This window comes from Boleophthalmus pectinirostris, unplaced genomic scaffold, assembly GCF_026225935.1.
Source record: "Boleophthalmus pectinirostris isolate CB_2022bp ecotype Guang Dong unplaced genomic scaffold, ASM2622593v1 HiC_scaffold_2, whole genome shotgun sequence".
Classification (NCBI taxonomy): Eukaryota; Metazoa; Chordata; class Actinopteri; order Gobiiformes; family Gobiidae; genus Boleophthalmus; species Boleophthalmus pectinirostris.
The window spans coordinates 29901698-29920421 of NW_026571152.1; the positions used below are offsets into that span (position 1 = coordinate 29901698).

Genomic DNA, 18724 nt, shown 5'->3' on the forward strand with positions numbered 1-18724 from the left:
TATTTTTGACGCAACCTGAAAAAGCACCACTCTGATTGGTTAATCTGCCTGTCAATCATGCACTCTGGAGCCGTATCCTGTCTCTCTCATTTCAGACTCACTCATGTTTGTAAAGTTTTGTCAAAGCGTGTGATTCTGGCTGATCAGGTAAGTCATTCTTGGGTAAAAAAAACAAAACTGAGAGCGTGTGGTGATTTACCTGCCGTGTCTTTGCTGAAGTCTCGATGTATGGGATGCCGTAGGAGCGGGCTAATTCCTGGGCTTGCCTGGTCTCCACCGTGCGCACCGGGAGATCACATTTGTTACCCACGAGCACCATGGGAACGTCATCAGAGTCCTTTACTCGTTTTATCTGCTCTCTGTGAATTTGAAAGAAAAGAACAGTTTGAGATTGCTTGAGTGACTATCATTGCTCACTATTATGGATGAAATTCAAAAAAATCCCTTTAACAAACATGGTAAACTAGTATGCATCAAATGAAACAGAAAACGCACATCAGAGTAGAGGTGCAAATGCAAGGAACAGCAAAACAGAATTGCACTCTCAGATGGCTGATGTCCAAAAGCTTTTTATTATTTTTAAGTAACGTTTCAGCAAAAAAGCCTTCGTCAGATCATTTTTCTTGCTTTGAACAATACTAGTATGCACTCTCAAAAATAAAATCCTGTATTTTAAACACCCAATCATGTGAAGCCTGTTTGTGTACAATAAGATGTTATTTCTACAGGTTCTCCAGGTTTTGCCATCACATGCACTGTAGGCTAATCCTCCTGATGGTATTGGATCCGATTCTGGCTCAAAATAAGGATGGGATCTGCAGTGTTTTTGCCAAATTCTGTTTCAGTACCAAGGAATAGGCATGACACTCCATACCCATTCCCACAATGATAATAAAAAACACTAAAACAGAATGTGATTCAATATCATCGTTATTTCCTTTGTATTTCCCTGTGATTTCATATCTGTGTAATCACTCAGTCATCGAGATCAGTCATCCAGTATACTATGTGGTCTTCTACTTGTTCTGATACAGGTCAAGATAAAACTATTCAGGAAAGGTGCCTGTGAAGGTGAATGTGATAATATCAATACCAGCTCAAAAGAGTGTCTAGTTTAATTTGTAGTTTTAGTATTGATTAGTATCTGGTTTTCTATACTTTTGACAACCCTATATAGTTATCATAATTATCATGACCTAATCTAAACAAATAGACACTGAGCTCCTAGTTTCTGGTTCTACGGATATTGCTATTAGCCGTGTGTGGAACATCCCAAGAATACACACTCCTGGGAACATCTTTAATCCAGAAACATCACCGAAACCACAATAGAACCAGACCCAAAGGAGCAGGCTCTACTGGGACCCTGATGGTGCACTGATGAAGGAGTGAAGAGAGAGAGGAGAGAGCCAGAGGGAGGGGAGGGAGTGCAGTACAACAGGCAGCTAACAGCATTACCTCATCACTACAGCACAGCGAGGGGAGAGGGTCAAATCAATCTATCAGCTACTTTAGCCACAGCACAGCAGCGTGATGCACTGGCCACTGCAGCCAGCTCCACTCAGAGAACTGTTTATGAGCGCATTTGTGCTAAAGTGATGTCATTGCACAGTGTAGCTTCTCCAGGCTGGGCTAGTAATGCAGGTATTTACAGCCCACAACCCCACAGAGGACATTGAATTTGTATTTGACAAACAGTTGCACAGTATTTCATTTCAACACCAACCGTCTTGTATAGCCCAGAAATATTTTGTATTTACTATACTTCTATATTTTTTTTTATTTTACTTGTAAATGTACAATTGTATAATTATGCCTTATTTGACACCAGTCTCTTGCCATTTTTGCTACTTATTTGTGTATATTGTTGCTCTTTGTTATTTTATTATATTGTGATGAATGAGCTACTGTGTCTAAATAATTTTCCTTGTGGATCAATAAAGTTTGTCTAAGTCTAAGTATTGGTGACAGTGAAATTGGATTCATTTATGCATCCGTCTATGTAGAAAAACATGATTTTCCATGCCAAAAAGCACAAATAAAACAGATATTTACTGGAATAACAAATAAAATTTTAACATTTACTAAGTAGTAAATAGATAAATAATAAAATAAATAGTAATAGTAAATAGTAAATAAATAATAAATAGTAAATAATAAATAGATCTCATTCCACAAGATAGAGATAAAAAATAAAGAAGATAAAATTGAAAAAAAGATTGTGCAGAAAAATTCTCAAGGGAGATTTTTAGTTTACATTTAGATTCGACAAAACAAAAAAAACAAAAAAAGCAACAACAAAAAAAGACCTAAGTGCTGGTAAGTTACATCTCATACGACGAAGCTGTGGTTTCAAAAAGTAGGTCTATAATTACAACAAAAATAGTAAATACAAAAAAAAAAACAAAGGCGCAACCAGGATGACACATTTTTTATAGAAAATTGTGTCTTGTCCCATCCCAGATACAGGAAGTTTTCATGTTAACCTTTATATTTTGGGCTCATTTACTGCCATCATTAACAAAATAAGCATGAATCTTTCCATGTTCTTATTGATGGGGTTTGGAATAAACTACAGCTAGTGCTGCTTTAAAAACAGAAACAGCTTGGAGTTCCTTAGCGATCTCTGAATAACTCTAATGTTCTCACCAAGCAGGCCTCCACTTCTTCCATTCAATCTCAAATCTTTCACAAGTGTTCCTTTACTGCCCTGCCAGCAGTGTTCAAGCTGTTCCATAAAAAGGCTGACAGAGGGCCAAACAAAAGCGTGCTAAAAAAACAACATCCCTGCAAAGCTGTATAATAGGCCGCAAAGGTAATATGCAGCCTCTTTACGAAGTGAGATCCTTGCAAGTGGCCATCAAAGTAAAATAGTAGGCAAAGGTAGTTTAAAGGTCCCATGTTAGACTATTTTCTGATCTATGTTACAATGTTCTTTCTTCATCAAAAACTTACCTGGAGTTGCGTTTTGTTTCATTCACACATGTTGAACACAAATACCCATGCATATTTAGACTGTGTTCATTTCTCAGGCAAAACACACTCTGTTCCACCTTGTGATGTCATGTGGTAAGAAAGTCCTCCACTGTTGTGTTTTTAAACTCCATATACTTTCACTAGAATTATATGGTTGATTGATTCCAGCCCTGGAACTACCGATCTCTACTAAACAAAAGGTAAAAGGTAAGGATTAACTTGAAAACTACCGCTTCGTGACATCATAAGTTGGAGCAGAGCAACAGAACTAATAATGCAAGGTTACTCAAACACGTGTGAATGAAACAAAACACAGCTCCAGGTATGTTTTTGAGGAGGTACCACCACTGCCAGAGTCAATGAAGCATAATATAAGACATTTAAACTCTGCCTCCACTAACCTCTTCCCTCATTTCTTCTTGTCCGACCTGGGGGAGCGCTACCTCTCTCCCCAAATCTTCTAATCGAGTCAGATCAATTTCATTGGCATCGTGCTGTGAGCCTCCAGTTGGGGGCTAAGCTTTCTTTAGCCACGGTAAACGCTACAGCATGACATCACCTGACTACTGCAGGGAGCTGGCACCCGCTTGCATGAGGTAAATATACACACACAGCTCCCTTCAGAGACTATGGGAGTCCCTGACAGCAATGCAAGTGCACAAACAGCAAACTCAGATCAAATTCAGTGTAGTACTAGATCATTTAGATTTGCAGTCAAGTGATAAACAAAAGAAGAGTAATTAATAAAGAAGGGTTATTAATAAAGGGAACATTTTATATATTAGGAAAGAGTGGCTTCATTTTAAGATAATTAGCCCTTTCAGTTCTCAAATTTGTCTTATTTTCTTTTGTTGACAATTTATAACTCATTTTGCACAGCATGCTTGTAGGGCTGTACAATTAATCGTCAATCAATGATATGATTAGTAGGATGTCAGCTGGAATGTGGTTTGGGGTGGAGTTTCCTTTAGAAAAAAAAAAAATACAGTCTATTTTTTGTTAAATATCCAAAAACACGAACTTTATGACACTGTGAGCTTATGGAAAATGAAGCGTCTGCACAATATGTGAACACAGAATTCAAAAACAACGTTTGAAATAGGCCTGTCACAAACTTTTCTATAGCTCAACTCTTGCATTGTTACATAAAAATGGCAAAAATCTCCCCAGCTTTCATACATTGAACAGTAAGTCAAACAAATGATTGATTTGCTTCCTATTATAATCACTAAGCTCTAGGTTGGTAAGTTTGTACACGCACCTGTACTGATGGATGTCCTCGAATGACTTTGTGTTATTGATGGCAAATACACAGAGAAAACCCTCCCCCGTCCTCATATACTGGTCTCTCATGGCGCTGTACTCCTCCTGACCCGCTGTGTCCAGGATGTCCAGCAGACACGTCTCCCCGTCAATCACCACCTGCTTTCGGTACGAGTCCTGCAGGAAAAGAGACAAAGTTATGAACAACTGGATATCACTCTCACTGGTTTATTGGGTATTAAAGGATATTTTTGTGGTTTTAGGTTATCACTACAGGCAAATTAGAGTCATCCTCAATTCAGCTTAGCAGGTCTAGACGGGGTGTGTTGAACCAAATCGATAACCCGTGGTAACACTGAGACTCTGAGTGAGCTCTGAGTGGATTCAGAGCTGCCCTCCAAATAGAAATACATTCAAATACAATTAAATATGAATACATTCAAATATGCTTTATGATTACAATAACTGCACCAATCAAATTGAGATAGGTAATAAAAATACAACAGCAATATATTTAATTATTTCCCTGCATTTTTTTATGTCTATAATAAAAATCTATAAATACTACTATAAATTTCTGTTTTTTTTTTTTCATATAATTGTACAGCCCTATTTGTTTGGCATCCAGAATACACACACTTTCACATGGCCGTGATTGACAGGTAAATTAGGCCATCAGGGACACGTATGGTGCATGCACTGGAAAAAACGAAGGGAAAAATATATCACAGACAGACTAAAATCCCATGGATTTCTGTAGAATTAATGAGCAAAGCAGTAAATTCACTAAACTGGAGGTGAGATAAAATTAATTATATTGTAATTGTATTGTATTGTAAGTCATAAGTGACCAGTGAATTCCTTCCTTTCACATGAGTCACTGAAATAAACAAATCTGTCTGCAAGATCACGTTTGAGCGAGTTTCAGGAGTGGGGACCAGACTGATCAATTTGTGAAATTGCCAGGTATTTTTTTCTGTCATAGTGCAGCTTACTTAACGTTTCTGCTAATATGCCAGGATAATACAAGAAGACCGTTTTTCATCTATAGTCCTGTGACAGCTGTTTCTTGGTAGATAAGAACAGCTCCACTATTTTATATACGACATTGTAAGTCATTGCCGTCATTGATCCTGTGGGGTCAGTGGAGCATGAGATCAGACGGTATCAGACCCAGTGTTCAGTCTTGTAGTGCGCAGCTCCAAAAACATGGAGTGCTCTCCCTTTGTTTGTTAGAGCACAGGGGCCAGGAATGCAAATACACAAAAAGGACATTGTCTGGCTAGAGGCAGGCGTGGTGAGAAAGAGCCAGTTCTAGTAGACAGACCAGGAAAAAATATGGTCAATTTAAAAATTCTTAGCACACTTTTAATATGGAGCTTCAATATATTAACAGCCAATTTCTCAGGAAAAGTAATCATGCAGAATATGAATGAACGTTTTGGGAAAATATCTAAAGGTACATTGTGTAACTTTTCTGGTGGAGGGTCTGTCAAATACTTTTCTTCGTGGAAATATTATTGCTTTGTATGGAATGTTTCACAATTTGGTATTAAACCTTTCTATCTTCATGGAGACCAAACCAGAACAGGTTAAAGGTCAGATCTATGGAGAGATGACCCCGGCTCAGTCAGAATTTCTGTTTTTCTAGGTATTTTTGATCTATAAAACCATCTGTAATTGAATAAATGTAAGATACGAGCTGTTTAATGTCATAAAGGTTACACAATGCACCTTAAATGAATTGATTCTGTTCAAAGTTCACATTTTAAAACACATCCAGGGGAATCGGCAAAAAGACTGAAATGTGAACTGACAAACTAACACACGACTCACATTTCAGAGCATGCTTACACATCTAAACTACAGGGATAACCGTTTCTATGTCAAAATGGCGGAAATTACGAAACTTTAAACATTACAGCTTTGTCAGTTTTGTCATTTAGTCCATTCAAATTGCGATTTCGATTTTTTGGTTGAACTTGTATCATACCTCTATAGTCGGATCATATTCATCCACAAAGTGATTCTGGATGAGCTGGATAGTGAGTGCACTCTTGCCCACGCCTCCTGCTCCCACTACCACCAGCTTATACTCGGTCATCTCTGCCACAGCCGCTCACCGCAAACCACCACTGCAGAGGAGAAAAGAAGGAAGAGAGGGTTAGGTTCGCCCAGTGACAATGCAAAGTTCACTCATATTAGGACTAAAAACCACAGACTACAAAAGGCCTATTCGTTCGCTTAGGGAAGAGGCGCTAAAAAGCAGATCCATGGCTGGTATTGGGGGCATATTTGTAGCCGTTGTTGTTGTGGTGTCAATGGGGGGCTGAGGTGGAGACCCTCAGAGGAGAATGTGAAAAATGTGTTGAAGGTACTCCATGTTCCCATCCTGAGCTGTGAGTGGAGGATGATGGGCAGGGAGAGAGAGAGAGAGAGAGAGAGAGAGAGAGAGAGAGAGTGAGAGAGAGAGAGAGAGAGAGAGAGAGAGAGAGAGAGAGAGAGAGAGAGAGAGAGAGAGAGAGAGAGAGAGAGAGAGAGAGAGAGAGAGAGAGAGAGAGAGAGAGAGAGAGAGAGAGAGAGAGAGAGAGAGAGAGAGAGAGAGAGAGAGAGAGAGAGAGAGAGAGAGAGAGAGAGAGAGAGAGAGAGAGAGGGCAGAGGAGAGAGGGAAAGAGAGAGAGAAGAAGAGAGTGTAACATTGCATTGTTCATGTCTATCATAAAGCACATATAGCCAGGTCAAATCCTAGGGCAAATGCTACCATTACAAGAGAAATCGACCAATGTGGTTTTTTTTTTCATGGCTGCTGTCTCTCTCGACATTAAAACTTTTTTTTTTTTTCTAGTAAACCAATTAGATACTGCAATTTTACTGTCTGATGGGGCTGTGTAGTTGTCTAAAGAAATCCTTGTTTGGTTAAAGACATACACTATGCAGTGATTAACCCACTAAAAGGGTTGTAACATGAGATCTTAAAACTGTTAAACATCTCTATGATCTCACCATGCATCTGACCCAAAATGCACTTACAAGACATGATTAAATACTTTGCATAATGAGAAGTAACAGTGATTTTGTAAAGCTCCGGATTCACTCAGAAAACTCCGGCTACCTTACTCTATCGCCTTCTGTGGTCCATAAAAATCCCCTGTAATCCCAATATGATAATTAGCTGACAAGTGAAAATGTTGTTAACTACAGCCTCATTGTCTGGGGGTTGAGATGTGCACTCCACTGTTGCATCAAAAAATATTTTCACTGTTAATTATAAGTTTCAGCATCTCAACTGATATATTTATGTAATTGCTTTACAAGTCCCTATATTAAGTCCTATATTATGCAAAATTGACTCTTGTGAGCTTGAAGCCATGTTAGACTGTTGTTACCTCCTCAAAAACAGACCTGGAGTTGTGTTTTGACATCACAAGGTGGAACAGTGTTTTCAGTTTGACAGAAGAACACAGCCTAAATATGCAGTGTTTGTGTACGAAACATGTTTGAATGAAACAAAACACAACTCCAGGTAACTTCTTGATGGGGGGACAACATTATGACAGATCTGTAAATAACATAATATAAAGTAAACTCCACATATGGGCACAAAAAAAACATTTTCAACATGTGCCATTGTGGATTATGCATTATCTTTAAGAACACTAACCTTTAGACATTTTCGCTTTAGACAACTACCACAGAAAGAAGCAGCATACGGCTACAGAGCGCCCTCAGCCTATAACTCTGTGGGCCAGTGAAATTCCTGACATAGTGACAGTGACTCAATCAGTGAAGCCATATGGGTGTCACTGCCAAATATGGAGGCAACCTGTGAGTCAGGTTATAGCAAATGAACACTCATCAGCTGAATATGACCATATGTTTAAAACAATCTCATCATTACCTCACATTATGCCATCATCAGGGGTGGAAGAAATACTAAATTTGGTTATTTAAGTAAAACTACAGATACTGGAGCAAAAAATACTCAAGTAAAAGTATCACCTAAAAAAAGTCTATTTAAGTGCCTGTTTAAAAATTTAAAAATAATAAAATGTACAAAGATTTTACACAGATTGAGGTCTTATAAGGCTTTAGTGATTCTGATAAAGATCTGTGCTGGATTTTGTTCAACAGAAACAATAGATTTTTCCTATCTCTTTTTATTTTTATATTTTTGTGTGCTCAAACTATAAACATGTTAAAAATAAACACTCAGCCTTTTCTGCAGGTCTCAGCCAACAATATAAAATACTTTTCAGTCCTGTTCAAAATGTAGTGGAGTACAAAATACAGACACCTGCTCTCAAATATAGTAAAAAGTGAGTAGCACAGATCCTAAATTTACTTTGTTATGTTCCACCACTGGTCATCATAACTGGTACATAAGAAGTGGGAGACACGTTTGGGCGCGGGCCAGTGTTTTTATGGGGCACTTTGAGCTCACACAGACAGCACAACACAGAGCAGGCTGATGTCATGTGTGGTCACTTCTGAGGCCTGAGCTCACTGGAAAATCACTGGGAATCCTGTACCACCCTGGGCCAACTGACAAAGATAACAAGTTAGTTTCATTTTCACGATAGAACACTCTCAATAAGAAGTTATGAAGGAATACAGAATACCAACAAAATAACAATGGAAAAGTAATATTTAGTAATATTAACATGCATATTTATGTTTTGATTTATCGAGGGCTGTCACAATACTTACTATACTGACATATTATAGTATATTTTGGGTCTTAATACTTATCGTGTGTACATTTACAGTGTAGAAGTGTATTTTTGTTGTGATACAATAATATTTGACCTGTTCTATGGCTAATTATTGGTTCTGTCTGTTACTTATTTGTTGCAGATCAGGCCTTTTAATGTAAAAAAATGTTTTGTGGGATTATCTTGTTATTCTGACAGTGGTATAAAATAGTTTCAATATTATAGTTTATCACATTCTAACAATTTATTATGCTTCAAAATTTGTTTCTGTGCCAGGCTTACATTTATCTTTTATGAGACACAGTGAAAAAATAGAAAACAGCAAAAACATATCAGTTTCTCCAGTCATTAGTTCTGACCACAGGGAAGAGAAGTGACGGGAAATTAGATGTGAAAGCATGTGGGATTGAAGGGTGTGCCAAGATGTATTATTTTAAGCTTGATTTATTTGATTTGGAGATACTGTATTGTTATGGGAGGCTGCTTTATTCATATCACCACCAAAACCAAACAAAAGTTGTATTGTGAAGTACTCTCCCCTAAGATCACATTACTGCTGTTTCAAAATAGAATAGACAATTTGTTTATTTGATAAAATTTTTTACTTCCATTGCCAATAAATCTTTGGACATTTTTGCCATTTCATACAATTTTAAAACAATGCAACCCAGTGTTACACAATCAAAGAATTTCTCAACTTAATATAATAATTCCAACAGGGTGCCAGACTTTTTTTTCACTCTGTCACAGTAAGTGTTTATACTACAAGGAGTGTTTCCCATAGATTTTGTTCAGACTATGGTGGCAAATTTTTTTTATGGAGTATAATGTCGGTACCGCCTAGATTTAATCTTTAAGCCAATCGTTTTTGACCAGTGTAGTTACATGTTTATGAAAATACAATGAACAACAAATCGGGGCGTAATGGTATCCAAGTCTCACGATACGATATCGTCACGGTATGAACCTCACGGTACGATATTTATTGTGATATCATGGGAAAGCTCAGGATATGGTGGGGCATCTCACAATTAGGAATGTAACAATATCCAAATTTCTCGGTAGGATATTTTCATGATATACATCTCATGGTACGATATTTATTGCGATATTTTGTGGAGGCTAACAAAACTGTGAATATGCAATAAGCTTTTTCCTCTTAAAATGCCTTGACAAGACTTAATCCAAAGAACTAAGACTTAAAAGTGCTTAGAACTGTTAGTTCTTCATGTAGTCTACACTGAAATGGAGCAAAGGATCATGGTCTATGTAGTTGCCTGTCTTTTTTTTTTTTTTTTTTTTTTTTTTAAGCCATTTCTGCACCATAACTCTTAATTTAAGCAAAGATACTTGTAATTTGATACATTGTGATTGTCCACGATATTATTGTGAGAACTTTGACAATACGATATCACGATATTTTGGTTATTCTTACACCCCTAGCAACAAAGTCTAATTTTGCTATGACAACATATAGCCCAGGTTAATTTAGACTATGGGGGCTATTTTAGAATATGAGATGACAGCATAGTCTCCTCTATTAATGGGAAACACTATAGCATGGTCATTTTCACCGTTCATTAGCTTTTGAGCCTTGTCCTTGAGGAGCACTTGTTCTGTTCCCCCAAAGCTCTTACTCCGTCTGTGTTTCTAATTTCTCAACTTTTCTTAAAGGTGTATTGCGTAACTTTTCTGATAGAGGGTCCGTCAAATGCTTTTCGCCACGGAGATGTTATTGCTTTGTCTGGAATGTTTCACAGTATGGCATTAAACCTTTCTATCTCCATGGAGACCAAACCAGACCAAGTTACAGCTCAGATACATTTTTCAGCAGTGACATTTTTTTAGAACCTGTAATTTAATAAATGTAAGGCAGAGTAATTTAAAGTCATACTGTGGAACATTCGAAGCAGAAGAATAACATATCCACAGAAACAAGAAGCTGATGGACCTCCAACAGAAAAGTTGAATAGTGCACCGTTAAAATGATGCAATTTATATGAAAACAATCAAAGAATTTCTGAAAAGCAAACAATGATCTGAATAAATGAAATCACCATTGTAAGCATGGTGACATGATAACAAACCTACTCCGCCCCAGACAGCATACTAACAATTTCTGTTCCTCCAGGCTAGGATTAGTGACGCATAGTTCATAACTAGTTCATTCATCCATGGTGCCTCCCTTTGTAGACTGCTCCTGATGGGCCCTCAAAAACAAATAGACTAACCTGCACCATCTGTCACACAGTGTAATCAATCAAACAGCATTTCACAAGCAGAGCAGAAGCACCCACCATCAGAATCTCCAACACCAGGCCTGTCGCGATAATACATTTCAAAGCACAATATATACAGAGTTAGAGATATGCAATGATATACAAACGATAATTTTGACATTTAAACCATTGATACTGCAGCAGTAATGTAAAATAATAAATACAGAATCATTAAAAGGTCTGCGTTACAACATATAAATAACAGAATGAACCAAATTAGCCATAGAACTTAGACTTAGACAAACTTTTGACACAGTAGCTCACACATCACAATATATTATAATGAAGTATAAAGTAGCAAAAATAAAGTAAATAAAGTAGCAAAAATAGCATGAGATAGGTGTCAAATAAGGCATGATAATAAAGTATATGTACAAGTAAAAGTTGCTTATTCAACAGCTCAAATCTTATCATATTATAACTAAAATAACGAAAATCAAGAAAGGAAAAAATTTACACACAATAAATACTGAGCTCCAAAAATTTATTGTTCCATCTTTCACATATTGAATGATAAGATGATTTAGTAATTATGGAGACAGGCCTAAGTCCAGATTGCCTGCATTGCACAAACTGACTGTGAGCACGTTTCTTGGATTCACACGGACATCTGGAGTGAATTTGAACAAGGGGAGAGGTGACAGGTTACACTGTATATCTTGTCTCCAGGCGTTGCTACCAGTGAAGGCATCCTGGTAATGACCTGTATTTTCAAGTTTCCCATAGTTTATTTTTTGGGTCAGGTTCAGCAGACAGGGCTGTGGCTCAAGGGCAGGGCCATGATCCATGATATGATAATGAACAATAATACTCTATCAAGCCCATTAAGCCACTCATATTTTATTTATTAGGGTGTAGTGTGTGTATTCCATCATCTTTCCTAGATGTTTGCATGCACAGAAACGATTATGTCTGATTGATTTGTATCTTTTTAAATGCTTTTATTATTATTTAATGAGGAAAGTCCTACTGGCATTAAAATTCAAATTTTCAGATGAGTCATTGCCCCAGAGGAAGATCCATTTTACGTGCTTTTAATTGTATGTAAAACTGGAGCACCTTAAGAACATGCAAATTCCACACAGATTTTATTTTCCTTAGAGTCAAACCCAGGACTTGCTGAGGCTGAAGCACAGTGGCAATTTTCTTCTGCTGAACCATGGTTATTGATGAGAGTATAAGAACTATACTTCATAACAGACATCACTAATCCCTGAGCTGTAACTGACTTGCCCTAAAAGGAATGACTACAGCCCTGGGAATCATAAACACAATTAAAGAAAACCACACATTTGACCTAACATGACACTTCCTTTTCCAGCGCACTTGAAATAAATCTACACGGTGACAGTGGAGAGAGGAGTGGAGAGACCAAATAAACAGCAGCTGTGCAGAGGGAGCGAGCTGTGCTCCCTGTACAGATGGTGTGACCAGGGATGTCCCAGTAGCACTTCGGAAATGTGTGAAAAACTGACCACCTTTCACCAGTTAGTGCATGAAAGACAAACTTTCATTTAAAATCCATTTAATTCCTCCAAAGTCTTAACCCGACTCCAAACAGCCTGCTTTTACTGACAGGGGAAGCTTGTAAACTCAGATTTATCATTCGCAATTTCAAATAAGTGGATTTTAATTCAATTCAGCCCTGTATTCTTCCATGTTATCATATTAATTCCTTATCAGAAGTGTGGTAAATAACTGAAATTATTTTAGTCTGTGTTCTTAAATATTGTAAAACAACAAAATAACAAAAAATAATTTATAATTTACATTTTTATAGTATTTTAAAAGTAGCTCAAACGGCTGTGAGAAGGTTGAACAAGTACAAGTGCAGCAGCATTGTAGGACAGTGGAGGAATTTGGGGGCACACCCAACGTGAGAAAAATAAGTCAAATTCCTTGTAGAATTTGGTGGGAAAAGCAGTGAACCTCGTGGTCTTAGACTAGTAAAAGTTAAACCGTATCAAATTCTCCAACACATGGTCAGTGGTCAGTTACACAAAAGTGAAAGGGAAGACAGGGTACCTCACACTGCCGTTACGCCACTTAGAATTGCATCAGTAATGTCTTACTGTCAGTAACAGCTTTCAAATTTGTTTTTAAATCCAAAACTCATTCTGCAAAAAAGTACATTTGCACGGTTGACTGGAAAAGTGAAGTTGCAGTACATCAAATTCAAAACAGACCATCTTTCAGTTCAACACATAGGTCTGTCACAACAATTAATATATTGATTTATCGTTCAAAATATGAAAGCTGGAACAATATATTTAGGGGCTCAATTGTGTGGACATCTTCTTTGTAGAAGTTACGAGACTGTGGGTATTTTTGTTGTACAATATACAAACTTAATAAGATTTGAACTGTAGAAGATGCATTTGTTTTGAAAGATACTGTCTATTTAAAGAGGGTTTACTGGAATTAACTGGGATTAATTGCATTAAGCATCATTGTGTTAGTGACATATAGCAGTCTCAGTATTATCATTTATCGCAGTATTTCTCTGTAGCAACACACCATGCTTCAAAATGTGTCATCGTGAGAGGCAAAAAAGTCCATTTGTGTGGTTGACTGGACACGTGGAGTTTCTGTAAATCAAAATAACACCGTCTATAGTTGAATATAGTCGGGTATTAATCATTCCAGACCTTTCTTGCCCATCTAAAGTGTGTCCTCCAATCCACCTTGAACACTGCACAGCTCTGATTGAGTAATGTCAGATTAGTAATGCTGAATGATGGTGACTCACTGTTCTCAGCCTGGACAACTTCCACATAGCCACTAAATACAGTCGAACACTAATCACCACGTCAAAGGTCCCGACGTGTGAGGCTGGTTTAACACTTCACTTCATATCACAGAGGACAGCCCATAAAAATCTGATTTGTCCTGTGATCACATGAACTAAAGAAATCTGAACATCAAAAACACCTGGTGGCACGTGTCTGTTAAAGGTGCACTATGTAACTTTTTGACTGGGAGACCATCACCTGCTTGTTTCTATGGATATGTCATTGCTCTGCCTGGAATGTTCCAGAGTATGTCTTTAAAAAGCTCTACCTTACATTTATTCAATTACAGGTGGTTTTACAGCTTAAAAATACCTGAAGTGTCAGAATGCCTCTCCACAGATCTGACCTGTAACTTGGTTTGGTCTCCATGAAGATAGAAAGGTTTAACACCATACTGTGAAACATTCAAGTGAAAGCAATAACATCTCCATAGAGAAAAGCATTTGACAAACCCTCCACCAGAAAAGTTACACAATGCACATTTAAATTTCAGAATTACTGATGTGTTTTAAAGATAAAGAACAAATACAATTCCATTTCCCTTTCATTTTTGTCTTTGCCACTTTACTTTGCATAATTTTCCGACAGCTGCACAGCTGTGAACAAACCAGAAAGAAACCAGATTACTCAGATGTAACAATTCACTTTTTACTTAATGAAATGAGAACTTCAGAAATCAGACCATGATCAGATTTTGGTGTGTATGTAAACTCTGCCAAAAACTGTACTGGGAGTTCCATAGTGATGAGTTTAGAAATGAAATTTTAGTGTCAAGGACATGCTTCAGGCAATAGCAGTGACAGTCTTTAAATAATAAAAGCAAGGTCACAGTGTGTTTCAGTTAGTGTTGTTACAAATTATAGCACTTTTGTTTTGCAACCTCTCTCAACAGTACCACCCATTCCTCTAACTGCCATGAAGGTTTTTACAACACCTCCACACTGGTTCCTCATGTCGTCATAGTCACGCTTTTACTCTTGTACTTCGTTTTGGCCAAATACTGTTCTGACGCAGATCCTGTGATTACAGTAAATTATGATCATCCAATTTCATAGGAAAACTGTTGCCATATTGTGTGCAAAATATACAGTGATACAAGTATGTGAAATAGAGAAGGTAAATTTTTGCATCACACGGTTCTTTCTCGTCTTGTCTCACTGACTCATTGCAACAACATAATGACGTGATATTTTACCTTACATCAGAGATGTTTCCAACTGCTTATGATCAAGGCATCTTAATTTTGCTCCTGACAAATCTTTGAAATTCATTTCAAATGCTAATCTTCAGTGCACTGTTACTGAGAAACAGCCCTGTCTCCTCCATTCAAAGTGGGCCATGCCACAATCTGATTAATAATCCACACAAACATATGGAGATGAGCTGTCACTCTCTCAGATCTGGGAGCTTGTCCCGAACTGGTCTTTGAAGCAACATTTTGAGAATGACAAAAGGGGATGTTCACCAGAGAAACAAAAAATGCATCAAATAATTTCAGATTTGATGTATTATTTATGTATATAAACTGTTGGAGGGTTTGCCACCTGCTGGTCTCCATAGGGACACTATTGCTCTGCCTTAAATGTTCCACAGTTTGTCATTACACTTATCTATCTCCATGCAGACAAGCAGGTGAGGCCACCACCAGACCAAGTTACAGGTCGGATCTGTCAAAAGGTGAGCCGGCTCACAGTAAAAAGAGTGGACGTTTTTTAAAAGATATGAAAGATATATATTGTTCAAATAAATGCAACATATAAAGATATAAAGACAAAATGTGGAACATTCCAAGCATAGTCATATAATCTCTGTAAAACAAGCATACCCTTCTCCAGAAAAGGCAACCTTCTTATAAAATAGCAGTGGAGATAGATAGTCTTAGACCTTACAGAGAATTAGCTGCACATTTTAAATAGAGCTTTTTGAATTGTTTCTGCAAGGAAACACAGATGCTTGTCAACTTGTAGATTTTATCTGGAATTGAATCCATGTGAGATAATCCCCTAAATATGTTGCAATAATTTCTGACATACAGTGGTATGTCTTAACAAGGAGGCAGGTGTGATTGGCTGCATTTATTTCCCTAAATATGCACCACTCTTTTTAAAGTTATTTATAGCTTGCCACCTTAAGCCTGGGAAATTAACAGTTCTTTTGAAACCCTAGCACTCGGCCTGGACTCAGAGGATAATGTTACATGACAGCTTACGGAGGGTGTATGCCCATAGCAGCAAGAGGGCAGCTACAGGGGAGAGAGAAAGTTCATATATTTACAATAATGATATAACAGTGATCTTATCTTAAACACAACAAGTGGGTAAAACTAAGTAACTTTTTACCATGTCCATATGTGAGTGTTGCTGATGCAAGAAGCAGCGCATCGCAGTTAGAAAAACATCAAGCTACCTGTGGTTTTGTTTGGAGATTTCATTCCTCGCCAAGAAAAGGAAGGGAAGAAAATTGTCATTAAAAAAAAAGATTGAATGAGCTAATTTATGTCAGCCTAAACTAGTAGCAGTTTAATATGTCTTTTATCTTCTTTTTCACATTCTAAAAAACATACACCCATGAAGTTCTTTTCATCATTTTGGTTTCCATTGCAGGGACTAATTGGTTAAAGAATCCATATTGGTACGGCCACAAGCAAGCCCCATTGCAGAGATAATAGATTTTTAATGGAGCGATGATGGTAAGGAGACCCTCTCTGGGGAGGTATCATGCTCCAATACTGAGACTCCAAGACCCATCACAGAGTCTTGATAGCCCTGCGTGCTACCCCCCTTTTTGTCCAATGCCCAATGACATCATCCCCCCGTAAGTGCATCCAAACAGAAGTGCAGACCGGCCGCCATGACACCTTCAAAACAGACTCAAATGGATTAGACTGGGGCAGGGGAATGCCAAAAATGATATCGAGTCCAAAAATATTTCCAAATTTGTTCACAGATTATCACTTTACAAAACAAGCATGATCATGTTTCTCTGTGCGTCATGAGATGGTTCATACAGTGGATGAGAGAGTCCATGTGACCTTTTCTGTATTGGGTCTTCCTTTTAGTGTATTGTGAGCAGGGAGAGGCAGTGGAGGCAGCAGCAGAAGTAGAGATGAAAAGGCCAGCTGACCTCCACACAAAAGCCAGCCAAAGAGAGCAGCGCACCAGGCTAATCATTGGACACCCAACACCCCAAACTCTGCTTACAGATTGGAGGAGAGGACAAGGGCACAGTCTTAACAGTCCAGCTGTTTCAATCTGAAGTCTTCTTATCTCTAATCTCTGCAAACTAATACTGAAATATCAACAACAATAGACAGTGTTCTTAAAACTAGAAGAAAGTTAGAAAGCAAGCTTTCTACAAGGACATGACATTTCAGTTCCATAGAAAAAAATTGTATTTCCAGACATAAGATAGAATACTGAGATATTTATGCTCCATATTGGCCACCCCAGCTGCAAGCTAAACTTGTTATTCAGTGTGAAATAATTTCCAATACAGACTTAGAGGCAGGCAGCATAATGCAGGTACAGACTGGGGTCATATGCTGTTCTACTCTGGAACATTCCCAAGGTAAAGCCAAGGTAAATAGACATCATCTTGTTAGAAAAGGAATCCACTAGAGCATTTATGTCAAAATGCCCCAAGATAAGAAAAAAGCCAATGGGAACAAAAATATTCTGGAAAGATTGTTTTAAATAAAGATTGCATGTGCATCTGGCTTTTGTAGGCCTTGTTGTTGTGGTTGATAGTTTGTCAGTGACAAGTGGAAACACTGTTGTGGATGCCCTCCAAAGTAAAGGTCCACACAACACATTGAAAGAATGATTAGGCTGCGTGAGACAGAAGTTTTTCCACACTTTAAGCTTTCACTTTACAAAACAGCAATTTAAATCCTCCAGGAAAGAAGCGGCCGCCAAACGCGTTGTAATGGAATCTAACTTCCGCAGTGATACATTCAGTTTATACCGAGTGTGACGGGGCGTCACCCACCGTCTGTGCGGCCAGTAGTGAGGAGTGTGTCCTCTCAAGACAACACAAGTCAGGAGAATCGCTTTTACATTCAAATGCATTGGGTTTTCATTAAGGGTGGACAATTTGGGTAATTTCTTGTCTGTAAACTCATGGGAACTCTGAAAACACTTGAGAAAACATCCGTAACTGGGAGGGGTGGATGATAACAGTAACGCGTGTATAAATAGCTCATTAGAACATAATAATAGGGGATGTAACAGGAAAAGGCGCACTGGATTATCGGCATGAATGTGATACGATACATTAGCTATCTGCTCATCATTATTGCCAGCTGTTGACCGCAGTCTCCAGTGATGGGGATTGCACAGTGAAAAGATAATACCACACACATTTTACAATACAAGAATGTTAAAGTCACACTTACAACAAGCCCAGGTCTAATTAGCCACACAGCCGCCTTGTTTCTTCTGCCACAGAGGAAATCTTCCAAGTCTGTTGCCTCTCAGCTACAAGAAGAAAGCTGTGTGATCCCGCTTCGTGTCACAATCCTCACTTCCCTGTGCCACTGAAGGAACACTTAAAATCACAAAAAATAAAAATGAAACGAGGTGGATTCAATGTAAAAAGCGCCCGCGTTGAACAATGTGCTTCTGGCGAGGACAGACGCTGCGAGTGGAGCCCACGCCCAGTTCTATCAAACCAAGACCCGCCCCGGTTACCGTGCATGTTACTG

General features: G+C 38.1%; 1 protein-coding gene across 1 annotated transcript; it reads right to left on the reverse strand.

Annotated features, from left to right (window-relative positions):
• Positions 1–60: 60 nt before the first annotated feature.
• hrasb (HRas proto-oncogene, GTPase b) lies at positions 61–18680 on the reverse strand. Its single transcript, XM_055155342.1, has 4 exons — positions 18416–18680; positions 6233–6374; positions 4238–4416; positions 61–359 (listed from the first exon to the last, which is right to left on the reverse strand). The coding sequence occupies exons 2-4, from the start codon at positions 6341–6343 to the stop codon at positions 98–100; spliced, it is 552 nt and encodes a 183-aa protein (XP_055011317.1). The 5' UTR covers positions 6344–6374; positions 18416–18680; the 3' UTR covers positions 61–97.
• Positions 18681–18724: the final 44 nt, after the last annotated feature.